The following is a 23,564-nucleotide window of genomic DNA, read 5'->3' on the forward strand; positions in this document are numbered from 1 at the left end:
TATTTTTTAATATCCCATTTCAGTAAGTTATTATGTAATTACCAGTGATCATAGTTTACTTTAAAGATATTAAGTAGCAAGAGGGTATTTTCTTGACGATACCAGCAGATGTCAGCAAATCCTAAGGCAGTGACACATGAATTTTACCCAAGGATGTTAAGCAATTTCTAGCAAGGCAACCTTAAGGTAAGTAGAAAATTTCTAATTATCAAAGTTCAGACCAGATAAGACATCTCAGTTTTCTACAGTGTGAGTGACTTTTAATTACTTTTTGAGGTGGGAGGGGTGAGAATAAGAGATGACAGTAAGATCTGATTTTTCAGGGCAGGAATAGCTCTTTCAAAGAACTGAACTGCTTTGACTCTCCCTGCCCCTACTCCCCACAAAAACCACTGACAACACTATATAACAAACCCAAACAACCAACCTTTAGCCATCCACTTCACATTAAAAAAAAAAAAAAGTTTTACAGAATATTTCATGGTACTCAGGCACTCCAGTACATGCTCAGGGATACTGAACTTGGGGGTTTTTGTGAGTACATGAATGCATGTATTTTTCTGTGGAGTTCATAGCTTTTATCAACTTCTCACGGGGGTTCTTGATCTCCCAAAATTTAAGAACCATGTTATAACTTACCCAAATCATTCATTACTAAATCACTATAAATATGTATACTTGAAAATACATCTGCTAAAAATTACTTGATTGAATCCATTCCAGGAAAGCCGTTTTCAGAATACACTGGTTGTTACAAAGAACTAGACATTATACTTTAAGAATATTGTATGTATAATATTCCAAAGTTAAATGTTATTTTCTTATATTTGCAAAAAACAAATATGAAAAAGAACACAATGCCATTTATTTTATTCAATTACAAACATGCAAGTCTACTTTAAAACCAATATTTGGGACCTTATATTAACTTCTTCACTAGGCTCTGGATAGAGCAGAAGTGTTTATTTTAGTTGCTTTTTTAGATCAATTGCATTCTAAAATAATTTAACTACCCTGAATCATGTTTAAACAAACAAAAAAATAGTTCATTGTATTCTATATTTCTATAATTTTATACTAAAAAGCAGTAAATGGATTTTTGGATATAACTTTAACAAAGACACAGTTTTTATTACAGTTATATGTTAAATTAGATATGCCTTTCTTTGTGAAAGTTTTGCATGCTCATTAAAAGTTTGGTCTACTAAATGGGCATGATGAACAAACATTAGTAAAACTATTTTTCAAGTGAAGTTTTCCTTTGAAAAAATTATTACCTCTAAAGACAGAAATTTCTTAGAGAATGCTTAGTGCATTTTGAATTTTAAAGTCATTCATTCCATCAAAAATATAATGCTGTTCTGAATAAAAGTCAGATTTTAATTTGTCTATCTGAAGAGCCCGAGCAATATATCATGCTTAGAAGCAACAAAAGTGAAGTAGGTTATAACACAACTAAGAAAGCTCAGTGATCTTGGAAGTTCTGATTAAACTGGTGTATGTTTGTATCCTCCATATTTCCTTAATTTGGAATAAACAATCGAGCATCTAATTTAAATGTATAAAACTAAAATATTCTTTTGCCAGTACTCAGCTGGAATGTATTTCTGAGAATTGATACGCTAACTGTACTTCAGATAACCAGGTCTGTAAACAATTACAACTTAAAAATGACATTTAATTCCATGGTTGAAAATGGCAATGCATCAAAATAATACCAGTCATTTTAAACAGAGAGCAAAAATGTACTATGGGACAATAAGAAATTTCGAATGGTTAATTCAATCCAACTGGTTATATAAATTTAAGCTTTTCAGTGGCTATAAAATATTTCAAGTTGGTAAAAGCTCATTTGATTTTGCAGTTCTGTATTTAGGGAAAAACAAAACAAAACAAAAACCTCATTTAGTGGCAATGTCCAAAGTGATGAGTTTTTGTAGAATGAAAGGTAGGTGTCTTAAAAAGAGGGACAGATGGAAGACACCACAAGCCCCAAGCCTCTAAGCAATACACATCCAAATTGCAACATCAAGATTCAATTTCTAAAGAATGTATAGTTTTTAAAAAAATATTTATTTATATCTCTCCCCTTCCCCTCCCCACAAGTTGTCTGCTCTGTGTCCATTCGCTGTATGTTCTTCTGTGACTGCCTCTATCCTTATCAATGGCACCGGGAATCTGTGTTTCTTTTTGTTGCATCATCTTGTTGTGTCAGCTCCGTGTGTACGGCGCCATTCCTGGGCAGGCTGCACTTTCTTTTGTGCTGGGCAGCTCTTCTTACGGGGCGCATTTCTTGCACATGGGGCTTCCCTACATGGGGGACACCCCTGCGTGGCAAGGCCTTCCTTGCGCGCATCAGCACTGTTCATGGGCCAGCTTCATACAGGTCGAGGCGGCCCAGGATTTGAACTGCAGACCTCCCATGTGGTAGGCAGACGCCCCATCCATTGGGCCAAGTCCGCTTCCCTATACTTTGTTTTAACCAGCATTTCTGCCCATTTCTTTTTTCTTCGTCACCCCCTTAAAGAGTCTTTTTAGACCTTTCAATTGTAAACAAATGTTAGTACCAATAAATGTTAATACCACAGACATAATATATATCTACTTATATACTATATGTATATCCGTGCTTTATACATAAAAAGAGTAAGATTTTTCTCACCCTCAAGAACAAATTTTCATCAAGAATGTGTGGTTGAAACAATGAAAAGTTTACAATACTAAAATATTTTAATTATTTTATTTTAGAAGTGGGGAGAAGAAAAAATATGTATTAGTGCTTAGATATGCAGATTATTTCCAAAACAGTTTTTAAAACCTAACCACTTAGTTGTATCAAAATTAATTTTCCCTGAAGTCAGACACTGTTCTCAGCTACAGGCAGTTCTTGTTTTGCATGGTAGTATGGGGCCATAAAAATGGCCAAGCAAAGCAATCTTAATAGTCAATAGGAAGAATTCTGATTGTACTGTGACCTTTAAAAATTTTTGTCAAAATAATAAAAAACTGTTATAAATGTAAAAAGAAAATGAAAAAAGGTAGTAAAACATATTTAGTATGCTGTAATTTAAAACACTAGAACTCTAAATTAAAGTGTTTTATTTCATTGCAAAAAATTAATAAAAAATAGTTTGAACAGTACTTGCATTCTTCCTTTTATCAAATAACTTATGGTATTGAATGAGCTTCTTTCCTATGCCTTGGAGAACTGCTATACTCACTCCTTTTAAGTTTGGATCAGTTTCCAAGTTTATCCTTTGCACTTTCTATGTTGTGAAATCTCTCTGAGAGTTCCTTTAATGTGAAGTTTTTTGCCAGCACCACTTCTTCTGGGACACATTCATCCTTTCATCACAACTACTTTCCTAGTTTATGTTGGTAAGTCTGCCTTGACTAAGTAAGTTACTCTGGCTGCATATTTAGAATCTCTCCAATGGTAGCAGTGCCAACATTTCCATGATCAGCTATTTCTTTTCTAACTCCATTTTTTGATTCAACCTTACTTCCAGTGTTTTTACTTTCCATTTCTTTGCTGCACTTTCACCTTTGTTGGCCAATATGCTCTGTCAATTGTCTACTTTTATAAAATGACAGATGACAAAGAGACAACCAAACTGCACACTTTGCTATCCGTGCATGAACTGAATAACAGATGCAAGGTGACTTATCACGGGCAGAATTTCAAAGAAATGATGTGATTGGTCACTGATCATAATATACATCTGTTATTTATGTAGTGATGTGAGGACTAAAGAGCTGGTAGGGAATTCTGTACTTTGTGTAAAATTACTTACAGTTAATATACTCTGGTAACTGAAATTTAACTGTATTGTCAGGGGACTGGTGTTATTTAACTAAACTGTAGTAACTGAAATTGTGCTTATTGGAGCCATGCAAATCAAGGACTGCCTTTACTTGTCTACATTGACCCAGATGGACTAAAAGCTGACAGCTGAGTCAAAACCTACTTAAGTTTATAGCAAATAATGAATCTTAAAGCACCCCAAAAGCACATGTCAAGGTGGTTTTCAAATCTCTGCCATTTGGCAACCAAGCTTAAAATTTGAGTATATCTTAGAATAACAGAATTTTAGTAACAGAGAAAAGACCTTTAAAAGACCCATGGTTTGATACCACAAATTATCCAGCATGTTTATTATGAATTATTTCTCCTCCTTCTATTTCAATTTGCTCATACAGCCACTTGCGGTCACAGCGACATTCAGCCCCACATTTGGTAGAACCACAAGCAGGACAAGCATAGAAACACCCTAAACAGTCTTCATCAAGGCAGTCACAGAGATCCATCCCACTGAAAATCAGGAGACCCTGGCTATCATAGACCTTACTTTTTGCTGGTATCACTTGCCTGTAAAAACAAAACAAAACAACAAAATAAGTGAATTATACCTCACAAATATTGTATTTTTGAACATTTAGTTGAAAATAAGGGAATGTAAAAATTTTAAGGAGAAAAAAAAATACTCTGAATTAGGAGTGAGGTCCTGCCTAAGTGTTCATAACTTACTAAGCTCAAGGCTACTCTACAGTCAGTAGCCATAAAGCAAGTCAAAGAAGAGACATCATCTAGAGTGTTGAGACAAATAAAAAAAGCCTGAATATGCCTCTTGAAATCCATTTAAAAGTCAATTCAATAAAGGAATGGACAAGAACTTTATCCACAACAAGCATATTTCTTTAATATATGGTTAATTAAAAAGAATGGTTAGTTAATAGTACATTTTATTGGTTACCAGTCTACTGCTTTGTGGGCAGTTTTATTTTTATTTTAATACAATATACTATTGGTTTTTAAACTGACATTCATTAATCTGTTTCTTATTCTTTACTCAGCTCTAGTAAACTTAGTTTGAAAATACTCAAATGACTCAGTGGAAAACCTTTACAAATGGAATAAATGGCATATGTAGAAATGTTTATTGTACTTAAAAATAATTCTGAATAATTATACCAACATTTTTCAATCTATACTTTAGAAATGTTCAATTTAAGTCAATTTAAGTCTGAACAATTTTTCTGCCATACACTCTGTTGATGATACTATAACTGCCTTTCTAGTTCAGATATGTAAAAAATAAAAGCAACCTTACATTTTCATAAAGTTTAAATGCTTTTTAACTGCCACCCATAAAACAGTTATGTACCAATTATGTAATATCATGCTTTTTATAAAGTTGAATTATTTCAATTTTAAGATGTATTTTTCGATTATTTTTATTCTCACACCAAAAATAGTATCTTTAGATACCGTTCATTTCATTGCTACCTTCTTAGAAACTTTTTAGAGCTGAAAACGGAAGCCTTAATTTTATGGAAAAAACCCAGATCCTTCAAGGTTCTTATTAATTATCCTACATCATCCAATTTAAAATACCTACCCAGAAAATTGAAAGCTTACAAGGAAAACAATATACATGGAAGCAGCAAGTTAACATAGGTCTTAAGTAACACATAGCCTACCTGTCTGAACCTGCTGATGCATTTTTTGTAAGCCTTCTTTTTTCTCTTTTACCAGTTTCTGGAGCAAATTCGGTTTGCTTTCCTGGGTTTGTAAACTGTAAGGATCTCAAAGCTTTAGCAGTTCTACCCTGAACAAAGATAAACAAATTTATTAACTGAAATCTGGACCTCAGGCCATAAATAAGACTAATAATTCACCTACATTAATCCCAGATCAAAGCTTACCCTGGAACACCGATTGGAACCCACAAGAAAGAAAAATGGTTTTAAAGCCCAAATGCAACAAAACTTAAAAAGTCTCTGGACTATATTCAAAGTTTATTGGTTAATTTTTAATATTAATAACATTTCATTATTTTAGTTCTGGCCTATTAAAAGCAAAGAAGGACAGGCATGGTGATGACTACAATGGCTGCTGCCGAGAAAGCAAGGCAGGCAGAAAAACTGCTGCATAACCTAAAGACATGTTACTAAGGTTCCTAGTAAAGCTCCCGAGTTTTTAAGAAAAGGTTCCATTTTTATATTTCATATAATTTTAAGAGCAGAAAATATGGTTTCAACTTCTGAAGCAATAATATCTTAGAAAAGCTTTGGTAAAACAAAATTCTGGTGCTTAAGGGATAAAGTTTGTTATTTTCGGAGGAAAAAACTTCACGTGATACATTTCTTAAGAGCAGAATAGGTAAGATAAAGAGTACATCTAAAGTGACAGTAACAGCAAGTACCTAGTATGAACTGCTAAGGTAACACTGGGTCCTAGAAATGTGCCTATGAGGGGCAAAAGAAAAGACTATATATAAAGTTTTAATTATTTTAAATTTAGGTTTACCAATATAATTCCAAAGGAGAAAATTAAAAGATATATATTTCAGTTGTAAGAATGATAAAATGACTTTATAATTAGAAATTTTAAAAAGTGCTCATTTTGATGCCCATGTCCGTGTTCTATATATCAAAAAATCCTAAACTAATAATCTGCATGGTAGGCATGTGAATGATTACCCTTTCAGTGGAAGATTATACAATTTCTAAGGAAGAGAGCTACAAAATATTTAGTATATTTCAATGTCAAAATATACATTTTGATCATACAGAGGCTTAAAATTAGCCTTGACAATACCAAATAAGAATTCAGAGCTAGAATAAAAGGAAACTCACCAGCATTTTCAAAACCCAAATAAAAACAGGATAGTAGCCAGGAGAAAGAAAGGTTGAAATAAGAAACAATCATTGCAAGTCACCTCCCAGGTGCTTCCTTTAAAATAGTAATTTTCAAGTCCTTCAGAAAAAGGGAAATATATCTTGCTATATGGTCTCTTGCTAGTGGGCATGTCCCACTGAGTTACTTTGGTATCAGAAGATACTAAGCTATGTAAGCCCTTGCTTTGCCAGAACATTCTAAAAGCCACTCCTAATATCTCAGTTCTAGGAGTTATAGTTTAGGAGTCTTTGGTATTTATTCCTTTCCCAAGCCTGTTTTCTTTCTCATGCAATCTTGAACTCAGGTATATAGAAAAATGAAAAAACACCACTTACTTTCAGTTCCCCAACTTCATATTCATTTTATATTAATGAATATAATAAATATAATGGTAAATGATTTCCTTATAGTTTAAAAAAATGTCACATTGTAGAAATCCTATGACAGAAATAAAAAGACTTATATACATACATCTGAATCAGGTTTTCTTCTCTGACGGTCTTCAGAATCAATATCCACACTTCCATTGATTATCTGTGTACATTTTGGACAAAGCTTCCAACCAGGTACAAGCTGCCTTCCAAATTTTGCACTCAGGAAAGTGGCATCATCTAAATCAATTACATGCAAATTTTTTTTGGCTAGTTTTTTGTGTATGTTAAATGGGTCACAACATGACTTCTGTAAATCTTCGTATCGGTCGATATAAATTTTTGCATGATGGAAGCAGATTGTATTATTCCCAGAAAGTGTCATTCCAGTTCTGAGTTGAAGTAAAAGCATATCATTTGATGACAATTCTTGCAAAGTCTTGAAACCTGTGTGACGAGTGTAGTATGTTTTATGGCACTCATTCGTGGTACGAAGCTGGACTCCAACTGAACAGGGATCCATTATTCTTGATTCTAGCAAATTTCCTGTTGTATTTTGCTTAGAGATCTCTAAGTAGGTCATGTGACAATCACCCTAGAGAAAACATTAAAGAGTGTCAGATTTGTGCTGCAAAAATTTTACCTGGGAAAGTAAAAAGGCATTTTATAAAATTCAAGACCCACTTAAAAGAAAGCTCTTAGCAAGTGAAGAATAGAAAGGAATTTATCAAAAGCCTAAAGTAAACATTATATTTAATCATAAAACATCAGCTCCATTACCTGTAAAGTCTAAACTATACAATAATACCTGTGCGGTAGTAAAGAATTTGGTCTTGTCCAAACAGAGATCTGGCCTTTGCCCTTGGCTTCTATTTGTAATCTATATTATGCGTAATAAGTGCTGGCCACACACAATGACATAGTGTAGTGGCCAGCCATATCAGAAAGACCAACCATGTGACAGTGTCGGAGCTTTGAGTCACATGGAATCAGTCAACCTGGATATTGAATTTAACCATGTGGTCAGTCAATTAATCATGTCTATGTAATGAAACCCCAATAAAAACTTTGGATACTGAAGGCAGGGTGAGCTTCTCTGGTTGGCAATACTCTGTGTATAGTAACACATAGATTCTGGGGGTAACACATAGATTCTGGGGGTAACACATCTGCAGATGACAATGGAAGCTTTGTATTTGGACCCCTCCCAGACTCTGCCCTATGTGCTTTTACCTTTGGCCAATTTTAATCTGTATCCTCTGCCTGTTTTAAAAAAAAAAAAAGTAATTTGAATGTAATAGCTTTCAGTGAGTCCTTTCTGAAAATTACTGAAACTGAGGGTGGTTTTGGGAACACCTCAAACTTGAAGGTGGTGTCAGAAATGAAAGTAGTCTTGCAGACTGTGTCCTCTATCTCTGTAGTTTGTCTAACTCTGGGTATCTGCTATTATTGTTTATATTTGAGAAGAAATATTTCTCAAAGGAGACTATCTATATGGGAATTATAAGAAGTTTAACAGACACACTATTGTTTGTCTGTTATAAGATATCTAGGAATGAATCTTACAAAAGATATGCAAGACCTTTATGGAGAAAATGATCAAATTGAAACACAAAAAATATTCCCTAAATACATGTTGGGCAGGGGTTCTTAACCTTTTTTAAAAGATTTATTTTATTTATTTCTCTCCCCTTCCCGCCAGTGTCTGCTCTGTGTCCATTCGCTGTGTGTTCTTCTGTGTCCATTTGCATTAGTAGGTGGCACTGGGAAACTGCATCTCTTTTGTTGTGTCAGCTCTCAGTGCGTGCAGTGCCACTCCTGGGCAGGCTGCGCTTTTTTCATGCAGGGCAGCTCTCCTTGCAGGGCACACTCCTTGTGCGTGGGGCACCCCTGTGCGGCACGGCACTCCTTGAGCGCAGCAGCACTGCGCACGGGCCAGCTTACCACAGGTGTCAGGAGGCCCTGGGTATTGTACCCTGGACCCTTCATATGGTAGGCAATGCTCTATTAGTTGAGCCACGTCCACTTCCCTCTTAACCTTTTTTGTTCCACAGAGCCCTCTGCCAGTCAGGTGAAATGAATATTACTGTAATTTATTTATTGCATACATTCATAAGTAAAGGAAATGCCAGATTTCAGTTAGAGGTCAGAAAAAATAGTTAATTTTTTAAATTCAAGCTGAAGAAACCCCTGAAATCTTTCCACAGACCCCCAGTTAGGAACCAATGATGTAGAGATATAGCATGAGAACCTTTACTATGGTAAATATGTCAATCAAAATCCCATTAGGTGAATGGATAAACAAAAATATGGTATATATACATACAATGGAGTACTATTTAGCTGTAAGAAGAAATGAAGTTGGGATGCTTATAACAACATGGATTAACCTTGAGGACATTATGTTTAGTGAAATATGCCAGACTCAAAAGTATTGTGTGATCTCACTAATATTAACTAAATATGATGAGTAAACTCACAGTGTCAAACTCTATAGTTTACTATGGGATAGACTGTGGGGTGAATATTTCATAAGGTGGATTTTTAATGTGGGGAAATGGATAGAGTTGATGGTAACACATTACATTGAGCATTATGGGGTAGTGTAGGAAGATTAATGTCAATTGAAAGAAAGTTAGAGGCTAATCTAGGGAATGAATAACAGATTTCAGTGGTGGATGATGATTGTAGTTAACAGTACAAAAACAAGAATGTTTCCTTATTACAAGGTGTTAAGAATATGAAATACAATTAATGTTACATACAGACTACAGTTAACAGTAATATTGTAATATTTTTACAAAAACGCCAAAGAAGGTACTATATCAATGCCAAAGGTCAATAATGTGGGTGTTAAAAGAGTATGGGATTCTCCTTTTGGAATAATAGAAATGTTCTGAAATGGACTAAGATGATGATAGCACACCTCTGTGATGAAACTGACAGCCAATGAAGGTACACTTTGTAGGGATTATACAATGCAGGGGACCTTATAACATAGTGAACCCCGTGGTGAATGAAGGTGTATAGTTAACAGGACAAGTATGTAAATGTTCTCTCATGAATGATAATAAATATATAATACTAATACATGCTGTTAATAATAGGATGGTTTGTGGGAATAATACATCAAATACAAGCTATGAACTATAGAAGGCAGTAATATTATGAAGATGTTATTTCATCAATTATAGCAAATATATGTCACACTATACATACGCTCAAATGTTAAATTTGAAGTTTAAAAAATAAAATGAATACAATTTAAAGTCTTAAAATGTTAATGAACATTTTAACTTCAAAAATTTTAAAGCTAGTTAAAATAGAGTATTTTTTATCTTCTTTTATTCCCTATTTTAACTAACTTTAAAAGTTTCTCTACCAAGTATAGGTCCCAATCTCATCAGATAAGAAGGTTCCTATCATTTATTAATTAGATTAAAAAAACAAACAAACAGAAAATTGGGTTATGCTAAATTAAGGAGTGCAAAATAAGAGGAAGCCAGAAATAAGGTAAAACAAAACAAAACAAAAACAAACCCAATAATTATGTTGTAATGTATTTAGCAGATATGGGGGACAAATCTGGCTCTGACTTTTCTTAACAGTCAAGACAAAGAAGGAAACTCGATCAACTATCCAGGAGCAAATTATGGAAACTGCTAGTGCTTAATATCTTGTTAACACCACAGATTCTTTATATTTGCAAGTAACAACTACCAATTTGTAATCACAAATCTATACTACCCAAAGAACTAGGGCTACACTGACTATATTTGATAGGAGAAAAATCTTGTGACTTAGAACATTAATTTTAGAAACTCTATGTGTCCATAGTAATAATTCATTTTTACCTTTAGAAAATCATTTTTCTAGGTTCATGAGGGCCTGTTCTTAGGATGTATTTTTCCTCAATCTTGGTTAAATTCCTACATAATTCACAAGAGTTTATCAATATACTCTTTAACATGTGCCAGTGAAGCTGAATACTTATTTCTAAGTGAGCTTAAATTCTCCCAGAAATTTGGAAATGAAGTTAACTCCTATTAATGTGTGTGTGTGTGTATATATATATGTGTTTGTGTGTGTATATATATATATATATATATTTTTTTTTAAGTATTTGCTTGGACATCTTCCCTAATAGCATAAATTCTTTTACTACCCTTAAATCAATAATGAACCTGAATTCTTAACAGGAGCATAAAGAATTAGTACTTTTTTTTAAAGTCAGTAATGACTCAGTCTTTGAAAACATCCCCTTCTGTGAAACAGTTGTTTTTAGCCATTTTGAGCTCTCAGCATGCTTTTGAGTAAAGGATGTTTGGTGAAACAATTGCTGGGATTAAACTGCCTGCACAATTATTGTAATATTTTCTAAGTACTCATTATTCAGGTGTTACTGTTCAGGTAGACTATTTATTATTAGATTTGCCATATAAAAGTCTGAATTAATAGCTTTTATTTTAATGAAGTCCCAAATATTGCTAAAAATAACTTATTATTTACCTGAAATTCATATTTAACTGGGTATTTTATATTGTATTTGCTAAATCTAGTAACCCTACTTTTACTATGCATATTCTGCATCTTACTTTGGTGCCAGTTTCATATTATGTTTCAACTTTTACTTGTTGCTAACAGAAAGTTTAACTCTCTAACAATAAATTACAGGACCCTGCTCAGTTTAAAATTTTTAAATGTCCTGATAGAAGACAAGTAATTGTCAGTTGCAGTTAAAAAAAAAAATCTTACACATTGATTAAAACTCAGTGGGCATATCTGTACCACTGATTTGAGTAAATTATCATGGTAAAAGTGTGTATGTCTATGAGTAGTGAAAAATTTAGAATTTAACCTTGCGCTGCCTGAGAGGTCTGGCATTTGCTCTCAGCTCTTGGGAAGTAATCTCTAAATCCTTGAAATATCCTGCCTGATAAAGAGCATCTTTGTTTACTGGGGGCCTTGGGTCAAACAAAAAACTCTGGATACCAAGGCTCAGGTAGGCTTCCCTGGTTGGCAATACTTTGCATATTATCACATATTGTTGTCAAGAGTTAATATACTCCCAAATTCTGAAGTTGGTGTCAGAAGTGAAGATGGAGTTGTGGACTGTTTCCTTAACTTTACAACCTTTGTGAAGACAATTTATGCTTAGATAGGTTTGCTTCCTGATTTACTGTTAGGCAGTCTGCTCATATACTTCCAAAGAAAAGTCCAGATAGCTCAAGGAACACAAAATTTCAGGCAGTGATCTTAAGTGGTCACTGTCTGCCTTCTAAGAATTACACTTCCTGGTTGTGCCTAGTCACTTTCTTCAAGTGATAGCACAGCAGCTCCATATTTTTTCCTTTACCTGCAGTATAGTGTTATGTTCTTCCATAATGATTATCTAACTCTTTCTTAATTTTACAGTCAGAAATGCATTTCTATTTACAGTCCATGGACCAGCACTGGCATGCAAACTTATTGAAAATATAGAATGTCAGGGCCACACCAAGACCCACTGAATCAAAATCTGCAATTAAAAAACCAAAAAACTCCCCAGATGATTCATAAGCAAATTACAATTTGAGATATATAGCATCAGTCAATTCAATCAAACATTTACCAAGCATCTTCCATATTCTATAGAGCACATCCAATGAGAATAAGAAACACACACATACACATATTTGACACAATTTGACACAATTTGACAAAACAGGTACAGAGAAAAATATCTGCTTCAATGGAAAATCGCATTGTTAAGAGTATACCCTTCTGAGTTACCATATTCTGATTAAATGGAGGCTCTGCCTTTGAGTTATTTTACAACTCTGTATGGGTATAGATAGCTGGGAGCAATGCATAATAATTCCTGTCTATAGACATGTAAATTCTGTGCAGTGGAGGTTTATGTGACTTCCCTTACAACTATGGAAGAAGCCAGTTTTGCATATTTGTTTCAATATTCCTGATATCTTAAATGTTTCTTTTTTGATTGCCATTTGAACTGGTTTTAACTTCTTACCAGTCCTTACAAGTTAAATAAAAATCTTTAACACATGTTCATTTTATTTCTGTATGAGTCATGATTTTACAGTTGTATTTGTGGAAAAATTATCTTTTAACACAGGGAAAGATTAATTTACTTCAAGCAATCATTTGGACCAGTATAAAATATGTAGTATTATTTGTGGAAGGAAAAAGAATTCTGTGTCTTATAAGCAAACAAGCACCACTAAATTTGTTCATTTAGACCTTATTAATTTGGATTTTTTTCCTGCCCTTAGCAAGAAAGATTTCACCTTGATAACAATGGTGCAGGTTTTTAAAAACTTTTTTCTTTTTTATTGTGAACACTGAGGCAGTGAAAACTTATGCTATTACATACACACCCAAAACATACAAAAATACGATTATTTCAAAATACTAAGAATAGGACAGTTCAGTTATCAAGTACTTTCAAAAGTACACCTAGTGATATAGGACTTACAAATTACAATACTTATTTAGTTACTGAATGGGTCTCCAAAGGCCTCCTAGTATGGATGCTTGGATGAATTTTATTTGTATTCTTAATTCTTTTCAACTTCAAATAGCAAAGATACCTTTTTTTAAAAAAAAAAAATTCTTCAGTTGAGACATTTTCCTGTGTAAGTCTGAACTGGCAACATACTGTAGCACCTAAATATATTATGTTCTGTGATGCCAAGATTAACATTTAACATTTTCATAGCACTACCAGAAGAATGAAATAAATATAGAAAGGATTTATTAGATCTCTGTTCTACTACTTTTGATAGTAAGCACAAATATTTTGTTACCATATAATTTGAACACTGTTAATTCAGGGAATCTTTCAGTCATATTTTATATCTTTAGTTTCAAATGGTTAAATTTTTTTTTTTTTATTAGCTGTGAGTTTATAGAAAAATCATGCAGAAAGTATAGTTTCCATATATGGAAACCAACCTCCTCCTTCCCCCCAGTGTTCCCTATTATTTACATTTTGCTTTAGTATGTTACCTTTGTTACAATTTATGAATCATTAGTTATAACTGTATTATTAACTATAGTCCACAGTTTACATTAGGGTTCTCTCTGTGTTGTACAGTTCTATTCCAGTAACATAAATACAACTTGAGATTAATCATTTTAGTCACTTTAAAGTATAAAATTCAGTGGTGTCAAATACATTTACAATATTGTGCTACCATCACCACTAACCATCACCAAACTTTTCCATCAGCCTAAACAAAGACTCTGAACCAAATAAGCATTAACTCCCCATTCCCCACTCTCACCCTGGCCCCTAGTAATCCGTGTTCTAATTTCTTTACAAATTTTCATTTTCTAATAGCATCACTATTTATAATTGCAAAAATGTGGAAGCAACACCAATATCCATCAATGCAAGAATGGATAAACCATGGAAGAATGGCTAAAAGAATGGTATATACATACAATGGAATATTATTCAACTATAAAAAGGAATGAAGTTCTGATATATACTACAACATGGATAAGCCTAGAAGAGATCATACTGAGCATTCTTACTTATATGAAATACTTACAATATGCAAGTTTAGAGTAAAAGCTAGAATATAGGTAAAGTAGGTTTTTAAGAATTATCTCTTGCTACCCATTATCAGTCTAAAAGGTAGGTAGGCTAGATAGGCAGAGTAAGCTGAAGAACTTATACAAGTCCATGAAGCTAGTAAGTCTTTCTAATAACTCAAAGTGTAGGGCACTAGCAGGTCCTTACAACCAAAGATCCATACACTGTTAAAGCAACATACCACCAACAATAGCAGAGGAAGGTAGGGACTGATGAGGCAAATCATTTTTTTCTTCCCATAATTTGTAAAGATGTAGCAAGTTACATTGCAGTATGATGATTTCCCTTAACACATCTTTTTACTTTAATTAGTAGGAAAAGTAGCATTAAAGGTACTTAAACCAAACAAGAAAGAAATTTACTGATATTTAGGTCAATTCATAAGATTCTTTCCCTTTCATGATCCTTTTTCTTTATAGGACCTTATAATTTATAAAACATTTCTATTTCTCCCCATTATCTCTCTTTTTTTGGTTATAATAAATTTTATTTTTAGAGAAGTTTTAGATTTACAGAAAAGTTGCACCCAAAGTACAGGGAATTCCCATAAAACTCCCATACAGTTTCCCCTATCAACATCTTAGTATAGTACATTTATTACAATTGATGAACCAACAATGGAGCATTGCTATTAACCAAAGTCTATAGTTTACGCTGTGATTTACACTTTGTGCTGTACAGTTTTATAGGCTTTGATAAATGTATAATGTCATGTGTCCATCATTGCAGACTCATATTGTTGTGGAATTTAAGAGAAGTTCAATTATTTGAGTATAGAGAGGCCAGGACTCAGGAATGATTTTGAGAAGGAAAAAAATGGTTTATTGACGGCCGGCCGGACTCGGGAGCTTTCTGTTTGAATCCCGAGCCCCGAACAAGATTTTCAAACGTCTTTTATACAGAGAGGAAAGGCTAAATCGTCCCTTTGTTTCAGTTCTCAATAGGCTTTAATTAGCATATATCTCTTCCACATCTTAGGTAAGCTTTTAGCAAGGACTCCAGACATTTTAGATAAGCCTTGGTTTTTGCATTTCCCCTAAATACTTAAAGTTTATAGCCCTTGCTTTGTTAAACATTTCCTGGGACTGGAGCCTGCTGGTCCCTAAGAGCAGGACTGCAGCCTCTTACCGTTTCATACCCACAAGTCAAACAACTTAGTTATCTCTGAAGAGACAAAGAGCCTTCCACCCATAGCCCACATCAATATCAAACAAAATTCACGCCCTAAAAATGCCCTGTGTTCCACCTTTTATTCCTCCCAACCCTTCTGAACCCCTGGTAATCATTAATTTTATATCAATCTTATAGGTTCTTTTGTAAACACAAGATAATAACTACAATATCAATAAATCTACTCTGGTCTGTAGTTAGGTTCCTCATTTATGCTCGTTCATTTCTCAATCTTGGGATGATGTCTGCTCTGACTGATTCAGGCTGAGAGGGCACTTAGATGTTATCGGGCAGATGGAAGGAATTGTTTTGCTTGCATTTGTAGATTATCCTTCTTTTTTGGGATGGGACTTGAACATCATCAGAGTTTTGTTGGTTTTCCAGGGCAAGCTCAAAGAACTGGTAAAGGCCCACACAGTATCTAACAAAATATTAAATCTCCATCCTGGGAAGTCCTGCTACCTTCTCAAATAAAATGGCAAAAGCTGTGTCTATTAAAAGAAAACAGGCCAATATGCCGAGTCTTTGATGTTAATGCTTGTACTGAAGAACCTTATTCCCGTAAAAATGAAACTTAGCCTAAGTATAATCAATGCCAGAAAACCTCATTGTTACTCAAATGTGGCATCTGTCTAAGCCAAACTTAACAAATAAACTCACTCCCTTCCACCTGATGTGGGACATAACACTCGGGGATTACTAACAAGTACTAACCAGCAATGCATTTGGAAAAAAGACCTAGATCAAAAGGGGGAAACATTAAATAAAAGAGTTTTTATGGCTAAAAGATTTCAAAGTGAGTTGGGAGATCATTCTGGAGATTACGCTTACGCAGGTCTCAGGCAGATTTCATAACTGCCACGGTAAACAAAGCCTCAAACAAAAGGCTCTAGGGACATCCGGACATCAGAGGCAAGGCACATAGCCTCATGAAATCAACACCCCCTTGGGGGTCCTTATTTGGGAATATATGATAATTTATTTTCTCCATATAACATAGCAATACTCATTTATAATTAGTCTATTCATGATGCTTCTACTTCTTTTATTTGAACCTATAATTCTCAATATACCCATTAATTATATCTCAGAGATTTAAGCCTTTGGATGGTTCATATGCTGGTTGAGCCTTAAATTCACATTACCTCTGATTTAATAAAAATAAGACAACTTCATCTGCTGTTACTACCTAAATCAGTAGCATTAGTTATGGTATAAATCCAAAAGTATGAAAGTCATGCTTCTTGCAACTGTTAATTTTTTGTTCTCATCATCTTCAAATACTATCTACACTGCATGTGAATGCCCACTACAGAAGCAATGAAAGGCCATGATGATACATCTCATCCTCAAGAAGACCCTGGCTCAGTAAGAAAGATAAAGAGAATTTAAAACAAAAAATAACAGTCCACAGTACCATTTAAAAGATTTTGTTAGAATGTGTGCATTTCTAAGTACCAGACAAAGCATTAAGCACAAACATTATCTCAATCTTCACAATCACCTTGAGGTAAGTGCTATCATCTCCATTTACAGATGAAGAAACTGAAATTCAGAGCTGCAGTTACTGTAATCCAGTACCTGGCATAATACAGACACTTAAGTATAATGATAATATTTAAGAATCCACCTAATTTTACTTTACATGAACTGCAAAATAGTGAGTAAAAGGATCATCTCTCTCTTGATTAGGCCTTGAGGGTTTACTCTAGAGTCACCCAATGCACTTCCCTCAGAGAACAATGCATTGTACTTTCAGGTCAGTTTTGGAACAATTTAGCAAACTCATCAAGCTTCCAAACTCCATTTTTAATTTGTCTCTATTCCTCTGGTCCTTAAACTTAAAAGGCCAAAGAAAGCAGAAGAGAGACTTCAACAACTGAGAGGTTGATTCCAGACCAAGGGGAAACACCCTTATTCTGGGTGGGGACAAAATTTCCAAACAATAATATAACACTATGTATGCTGAATAAGTGATTGTTAAAACTATAACCATTGTGTTTAAAACTTTCACCTTTTCCTACAAAATAAAGTCTGTACTCTTCAGCATGGCATAACCTATTCCAAAAGCCACATACTTCAGGATTAAAGTATACCTGCAAAGTCCTTTTATACCTTATGCTTTATATTCTTTTCTCTCCTTGCAGTGTCCTTGGTTCCTCATGTGCCAGGCAATACTAATTTATTTTTCAATGACAGCCAATTTTTTCACTCATTTGGTGAAGCCTTACACAAAAACTATTGCTATTAGGCGCTCCTATAGTTTTTGCACAACTTTCAGTGTGTTGAAACTTTATTACCTCTCAGCTTTGGAATACAAGAGCTACGTGGCATTTTTTGTATCACTCAATGAAAATAACTCCTGGGATTTCCCTTTCCATGGCACTCGTCACATCCTTGTTACTAGTTATTCTTCTCCAGTGACTTCCCTTTTCATTGCACTAATCATATCCTTGTTACTTGTTAGTTTCTCTCTACAGATTAAGTTCTGTGAGAGCAAGGAAAGTAATCACTCGTGTCCTGCCCCGTTCACAGCTGTAGCTTCTCCAGCGTTTTCTGAATGACTATACTCCATGTTCAGAAACTGACTGACAGAATCGCACACCGGGGAAGCCGTCTTCCTAAATCAGCATTCCCCTTTATTCTGGTCTCAACCCTTCAGTGGTCGCAGGCATTACACCCCTAGTTCACCAGGTAAATAAAAATGAGTCAGCAGATACGTCCAATGAACACCTACTGTATTCATGGCACCGGAATGGAAAATGCACACTATCCGACCTCCGGCCTCAGCCAAACAAAGCTGGGACTGAGAGGATTCTGACGAAAAAAAAAAAAAAAAACATGAGAGAGATACGATGTATACACAGGGTTCTAGGCCACAACTGCTCTCACAAAGTGGTACAAACCTAAGCCATAGCTTTGCGGAATTCGGGCCTCCCGAAGACAAGCGACAAACCGCGGAGGTGACAGAGGCGGCGTGGGCCTTGATACAAGGGGCCGTACATGGACTGTGCAGTGAGACTATGGGACAGGCACAGGTAAAAAAGGTGGTAAGAGTCCGTCGCCGACACCGAAAATCTCCCTCAAGTGTCCGGGCCTCCTCTCCCACCCTCCTTCGGGGTCCCCCAGGACGCCGCCCCGGCTCCCTCCCCACTCTGGGGCCAGTTTCCATGCCTCCTTTCCTTCCTTTATACCCTCATGTCCCCAACCTCCCCAGACCCCTTCCACCTTAGCTTAAGCTCTCCTTTGCCCCAGATCAGGCGGGTCCCACGTCCACGAAGTCCAGACTTCTCAAGCGGCTTCTCAGCGTCCCTTCGCTACCACTGAGAGGATGGCAAGGAAGAGCTAGAGAGGCTCTACGCTACCATAAAGAGAAGCCTGCGGAAAGCCTAGAGTGGAACGGAGCCTGGGCGTCCCTGGGGAGGAGGAGGGCGGGGTGGGGTGAAACGGCAAATGATTCAACCTGAGGTAATAGTTGCTTCAGATATTGACTCGGTTTTACCGGTATTTCTAAGAGGTAAAGGATTTGGGTGGTCTCTGGGGGCCATCATTTATAAATACAGGTTCCGCTAACTTGGATTGTATTTGAACATTTCTAAACGTGCGCCCGATACCCAACTTTTGCACCCCCAAACTCCTGACGCCTGAAGGACGGTGAATGAGTTAGAAATCCTACCTCAAGAATGGACCCTTTAAGGTCTTCACGTTTTATTTTCTTTCATTTAAGAAATATATTCCAAATTGCATCTCTTTTGTTTTAAACCGTAAACACGCTATGTTTTTTGTTTCGAGTAAAACGTAGACTCCAGGAAGATGCTTGTAAATTTTCTGAGGGAAGAAGCAGTAACTTTCGTGTAACCCTATTGTCTGGTACAGTGTAGGGGCACATTAATTTTTTCTTTTCCTTTTTCTTTTTTTAAATTAGTGAAATTGTAAGTTAAAAAAAAAAAATACAGGATTCCCATATACCCCGCAATAGTTAACACTGCATTAGTGTGGTACCTTTGTTAGACTATTTTGAAAGACTATTAAAATTGTATTATTATTAAGTATAGTCCATAGTTTGCATCAGGGTGTATTTTTCCCTCATGTATCACCCTGATATTAAGACCTTGCATTAGTGTGGTAAATTTGGGTTATTTCAAGACAGAACATTTTTATAATCGTCCTATTAACTATGGTCCATTGTTTACAAGAGGGTTCACTGTGTTGTACAGTCCTATGTTTTATCCTTTAATTTTTGTTCTAGTAACATATATACAACCTAAAACTTCTCTCTTTTAACCACACTCACCTATATAATTCAGTACTGTTAATTACACTTACAATATTGTGCTACCATCACTACCATCCATTTCCAAAAACAATCAACCTAAATAGAAATTCCGTTTAAGACTTTACTCCCCATTCCCTACCCCCAACCTATAGTCTAGATTCTAACTCTAACCGTTTTTTATTCTAATTACACCTTATCAGTGAGATCATGCAATATTTGTCATTTTGTGTCTGGCTTATTTCATTCAGCATAATGTCTTCAAGGTTCATCTGTGTTATTGTATACATCAAGACTTCCTTTTTATGGCGGAATAATTTTCCATTACATGTATACACCACATTTTGTTTATCCATTCATCAATTGATGGACTCTTGAGTTGCTTCCATCTTTTGGCAATTGTGAATAAGGCCACTATGAACATTAATGTGCAAATATCTGTTTGAGTTCCTGCTTTCATTTCTTTTGGGTATATACACAGAGGTGGGATTGTGGGATCATGTGGTAATTCTATACTTAATTTTCTGAGGAGCTGCTAAATTGTCTTCCACAGCAGATGTACTATTTCACATTCCTGCTAGCAATGAATGAGTGTTCCTATTTTTCCACAATCTTTCCAACGCTTGTAATTTTTCATTTTTAAAATAGTAAGCATTTTAGTGGGTGTGAAGTGGTATCTCATTGTGGTTTTGGTTTGCATTTCCCTAATAGCTAATGATGTTGAGCATCTTTTCATGTGCTTTTGAAATCAATTGTATATCCTCTGGAGAAATGTCTATTCAAGTCTTTTGCCAATTTCTAAATTGGGTTTTTTGTCTTTTTTGTTGTAGGATTTCTTTATATATTTTGGATATTAAACCCTTATGAGATATGTGGTTTCCAAATATTTTCTTGCATTGAGTAGGTTTTTTCATGTTTATGTTAAAGTCCTGTGATGCACAAAAGTTTTAAATTTTGATGATGTTCCATTTATCAGTTTTTTCTTTTGTTGCTTGTGCTTTGGGTGCAAAGTCTAAAACCATTACCTACCACAAGATCCTCAAGACACATCTTTATATTTTCTTCTAGGAGTTTTATAAGTCCTGGTTCTTTTTTTTTTTTTTAAACATTCTATGTTTTTAGGATTTTCTTTTTCTTTTTTTTAAAGAGCATTTTATTTATTTATTTAATTTCTCTCATCTTCCCGCCTGCCCCAGTTGTCTGTTCTCTGTGTCTGTCTGTTGCGTGTTCTTCTTTGTCCGCTTCTGTTGTTGTCAGCGACACAGGAATTTGTGTTTCTTTTTCTTGCATCATCTTGTTGTGTCAGCTCTCCGCATGTGCGGCGCCATTCCTGGGCAGTCTGCGCTTTCTTTAGCACTGGGTGGCTCTCCTTATGGGGCTCACTCCTTGCACGTGGGGCTCCCCTGCGTGGCAGGGCAATTCTTGTGTACATCAGCACTGCACGTGGGCCAGCTCCACACGGGTCAAGGAAGCCTAGGGTTTGAACCGCGGACCTCCCATGTGGTAGTCGGACACCCTAACCACTGGGCCAAGTCCGCTTCCCTAAGTCCTGGTTCTTATAGTTAGGTCTTTGAACAATTTAAAGTTGATTTTTGTGTATGGTGTATATTAGTCAGGCAAAGGGATGCTGATGCAAAGCACCAGAAATCTGTTGGCTTTTTTAAAGGGCATTTATTTGGGGGTAAAATCTTACAGTTATAAGGCCCTAAAGAGTCCAACTCAAGGTACCATAAAAGGTACTTCCTCATCCAAAGTCTGTTGCCACGTGTTGAAGCAAGATGGCAGGCAGTGTCTGGGAGGGTCAGCATTTCTCTTTCCTCTTAAGGCTCTGTGGTCCCAGCTTTTTCTGATCTCAGCTTTAGGTTAGCACGGGACTCATCTCTCTTTCTCTGGGGCTCATTTCTTTCCAGGCTCAGCTGCTATGGTTGCGTCACAAGGTCAGCTGTAAACAATCAAGTGAACGACTCATCTCTCTTCCTGGGGCGGTGTGATCCTCTTCTGTGTCTATGGAGCTCTCTGTTTTTCTCATGTATCTGTTTCAGTCCAAGTGTCCATTTATATAGCCCACCAAGGGGACAGTGAGTTAACCCTGCACACCCTAGCCACATGGTCGAATCAAAGTCCTAATCTTGATTTAATCAAGTAAATGTAAAGACTTTGGATTTAAATCAAAGTGTATCATGCCCAGAGGAACAGACCAGTTTACAAACATACATAATCTATATCTCTTTTTAGAATTCATAAATAATATCAAACTGCCACATGGTGAGATAGGGATCTTCCTTCATTATTCTGTATATGAATATCCAGTTCTTCCAGTACCGTCTGTTGAAGAGATTATTTTTTTCAGAATTTAGTGCACTTAGCAGCCTTGTCAATAATCAGTTGGCTATAGCTCTGGCCTCTGCAGCCTGCTAAAGCTTGGTTCTTGTTGGTTTAATTTCCCCCTTTTTCAGCTGCTTCCAGGGCCATGTCTCTCCAGTAGCCCAGGTTCTGCTAGGAATAGCCAAGCTCTCCTGAGAATGTTTCAGAGAAAATTACGTGGAATGGGAGCATTTTGTAGACTCCCAAGCTCCTGGCCAGTATAAGGCAAGGATTTCACATAGGAATTTGTGAAAATCCCCATTGCCATAGTCATAGGCTATCAAATCTTGAGGGAACTTTAGGAAGGAGAAAAATGAGACCTTCAGAGAGGACGTGGCTTTCAGAGAACAGAATATGAAAAGTACAGATTGCTAAGGATAGGTCAGCTGAATGTGCTTGAACTAATCAAGGCCCTGGAGCAGTTAGTTTGGTCTCAGTTTACTCAATACTTTCCTGGATTTAAGGCAGGACTGTTAACCTGCTTTGAACCAGAAGTGAAAGCTTCTTTGTGACTTTTCTTGTGGAGATTCACTATCTACTCCAAAAATGCCACTGTGGGGCAGTCAGTTTTGAGTACTGAGTACAAAAATGACTTTTCTCCAAACCTGAAACACCAGCCACCAAGGAAAAATCAAAAGCTATGTAATAGCTATTTGTACCATTGGTGGGAAGTGATTAGAAGAATGATACTATGATTTGTTTAGAAAGTCGTTTAGCATCCTTCTGGAAAGTCAAGCCATTTGTGGTTGGTCTTTTGAAATTAGGCCTGACCAATTGCTGATCTCTGGAAACCACATGATTCTAACTAAGTGAATGTTAAAGTATTGTTATTATTTTAAATCATTGCATTCAACTTTTAATGTCAAGAAAAATGGATAGTTTTTCAGATGATTACTAAGAAGGCCCCTTCACTTTACTACTTCCTGGAAAGAGGTTGGACTCTAAAAATAAGATTTTAAAGACTGTCAGTTGAGTGTTTCCAGAGACAGCATTTACATCATAACCTGACAATGATACAACTTGTTTTGATCCTTAAGATCTAGTGCTCTAGTTGTAATTTTAAGCATTACTCTGAAGTCAGTTTGTAAGAGGTTAATCCTC

At 35.7% G+C, this 23,564-nt stretch overlaps 1 protein-coding gene across 1 annotated transcript; it reads right to left on the reverse strand.

The window, feature by feature from the left end:
- Nucleotides 1-843: 843 nt before the first annotated feature.
- Nucleotides 844-19,227, reverse strand: ARL14EP (ARF like GTPase 14 effector protein). Its single transcript, XM_004446901.4, has 4 exons — nt 19,055-19,227; nt 7,154-7,648; nt 5,482-5,609; nt 844-4,369 (listed from the first exon to the last, which is right to left on the reverse strand). Exons 2-4 carry the CDS (start codon nt 7,634-7,636, stop codon nt 4,141-4,143), a joined length of 840 nt encoding a protein of 279 aa, XP_004446958.1. The 5' UTR covers nt 7,637-7,648; nt 19,055-19,227; the 3' UTR covers nt 844-4,140.
- Between the last annotated feature and the right edge of the window lie 4,337 nt (nt 19,228-23,564).

The sequence above is a fragment of the Dasypus novemcinctus genome, chromosome 10, assembly GCF_030445035.2.
Source record: "Dasypus novemcinctus isolate mDasNov1 chromosome 10, mDasNov1.1.hap2, whole genome shotgun sequence".
Lineage (NCBI taxonomy): Eukaryota > Metazoa > Chordata > Mammalia > Cingulata > Dasypodidae > Dasypus > Dasypus novemcinctus.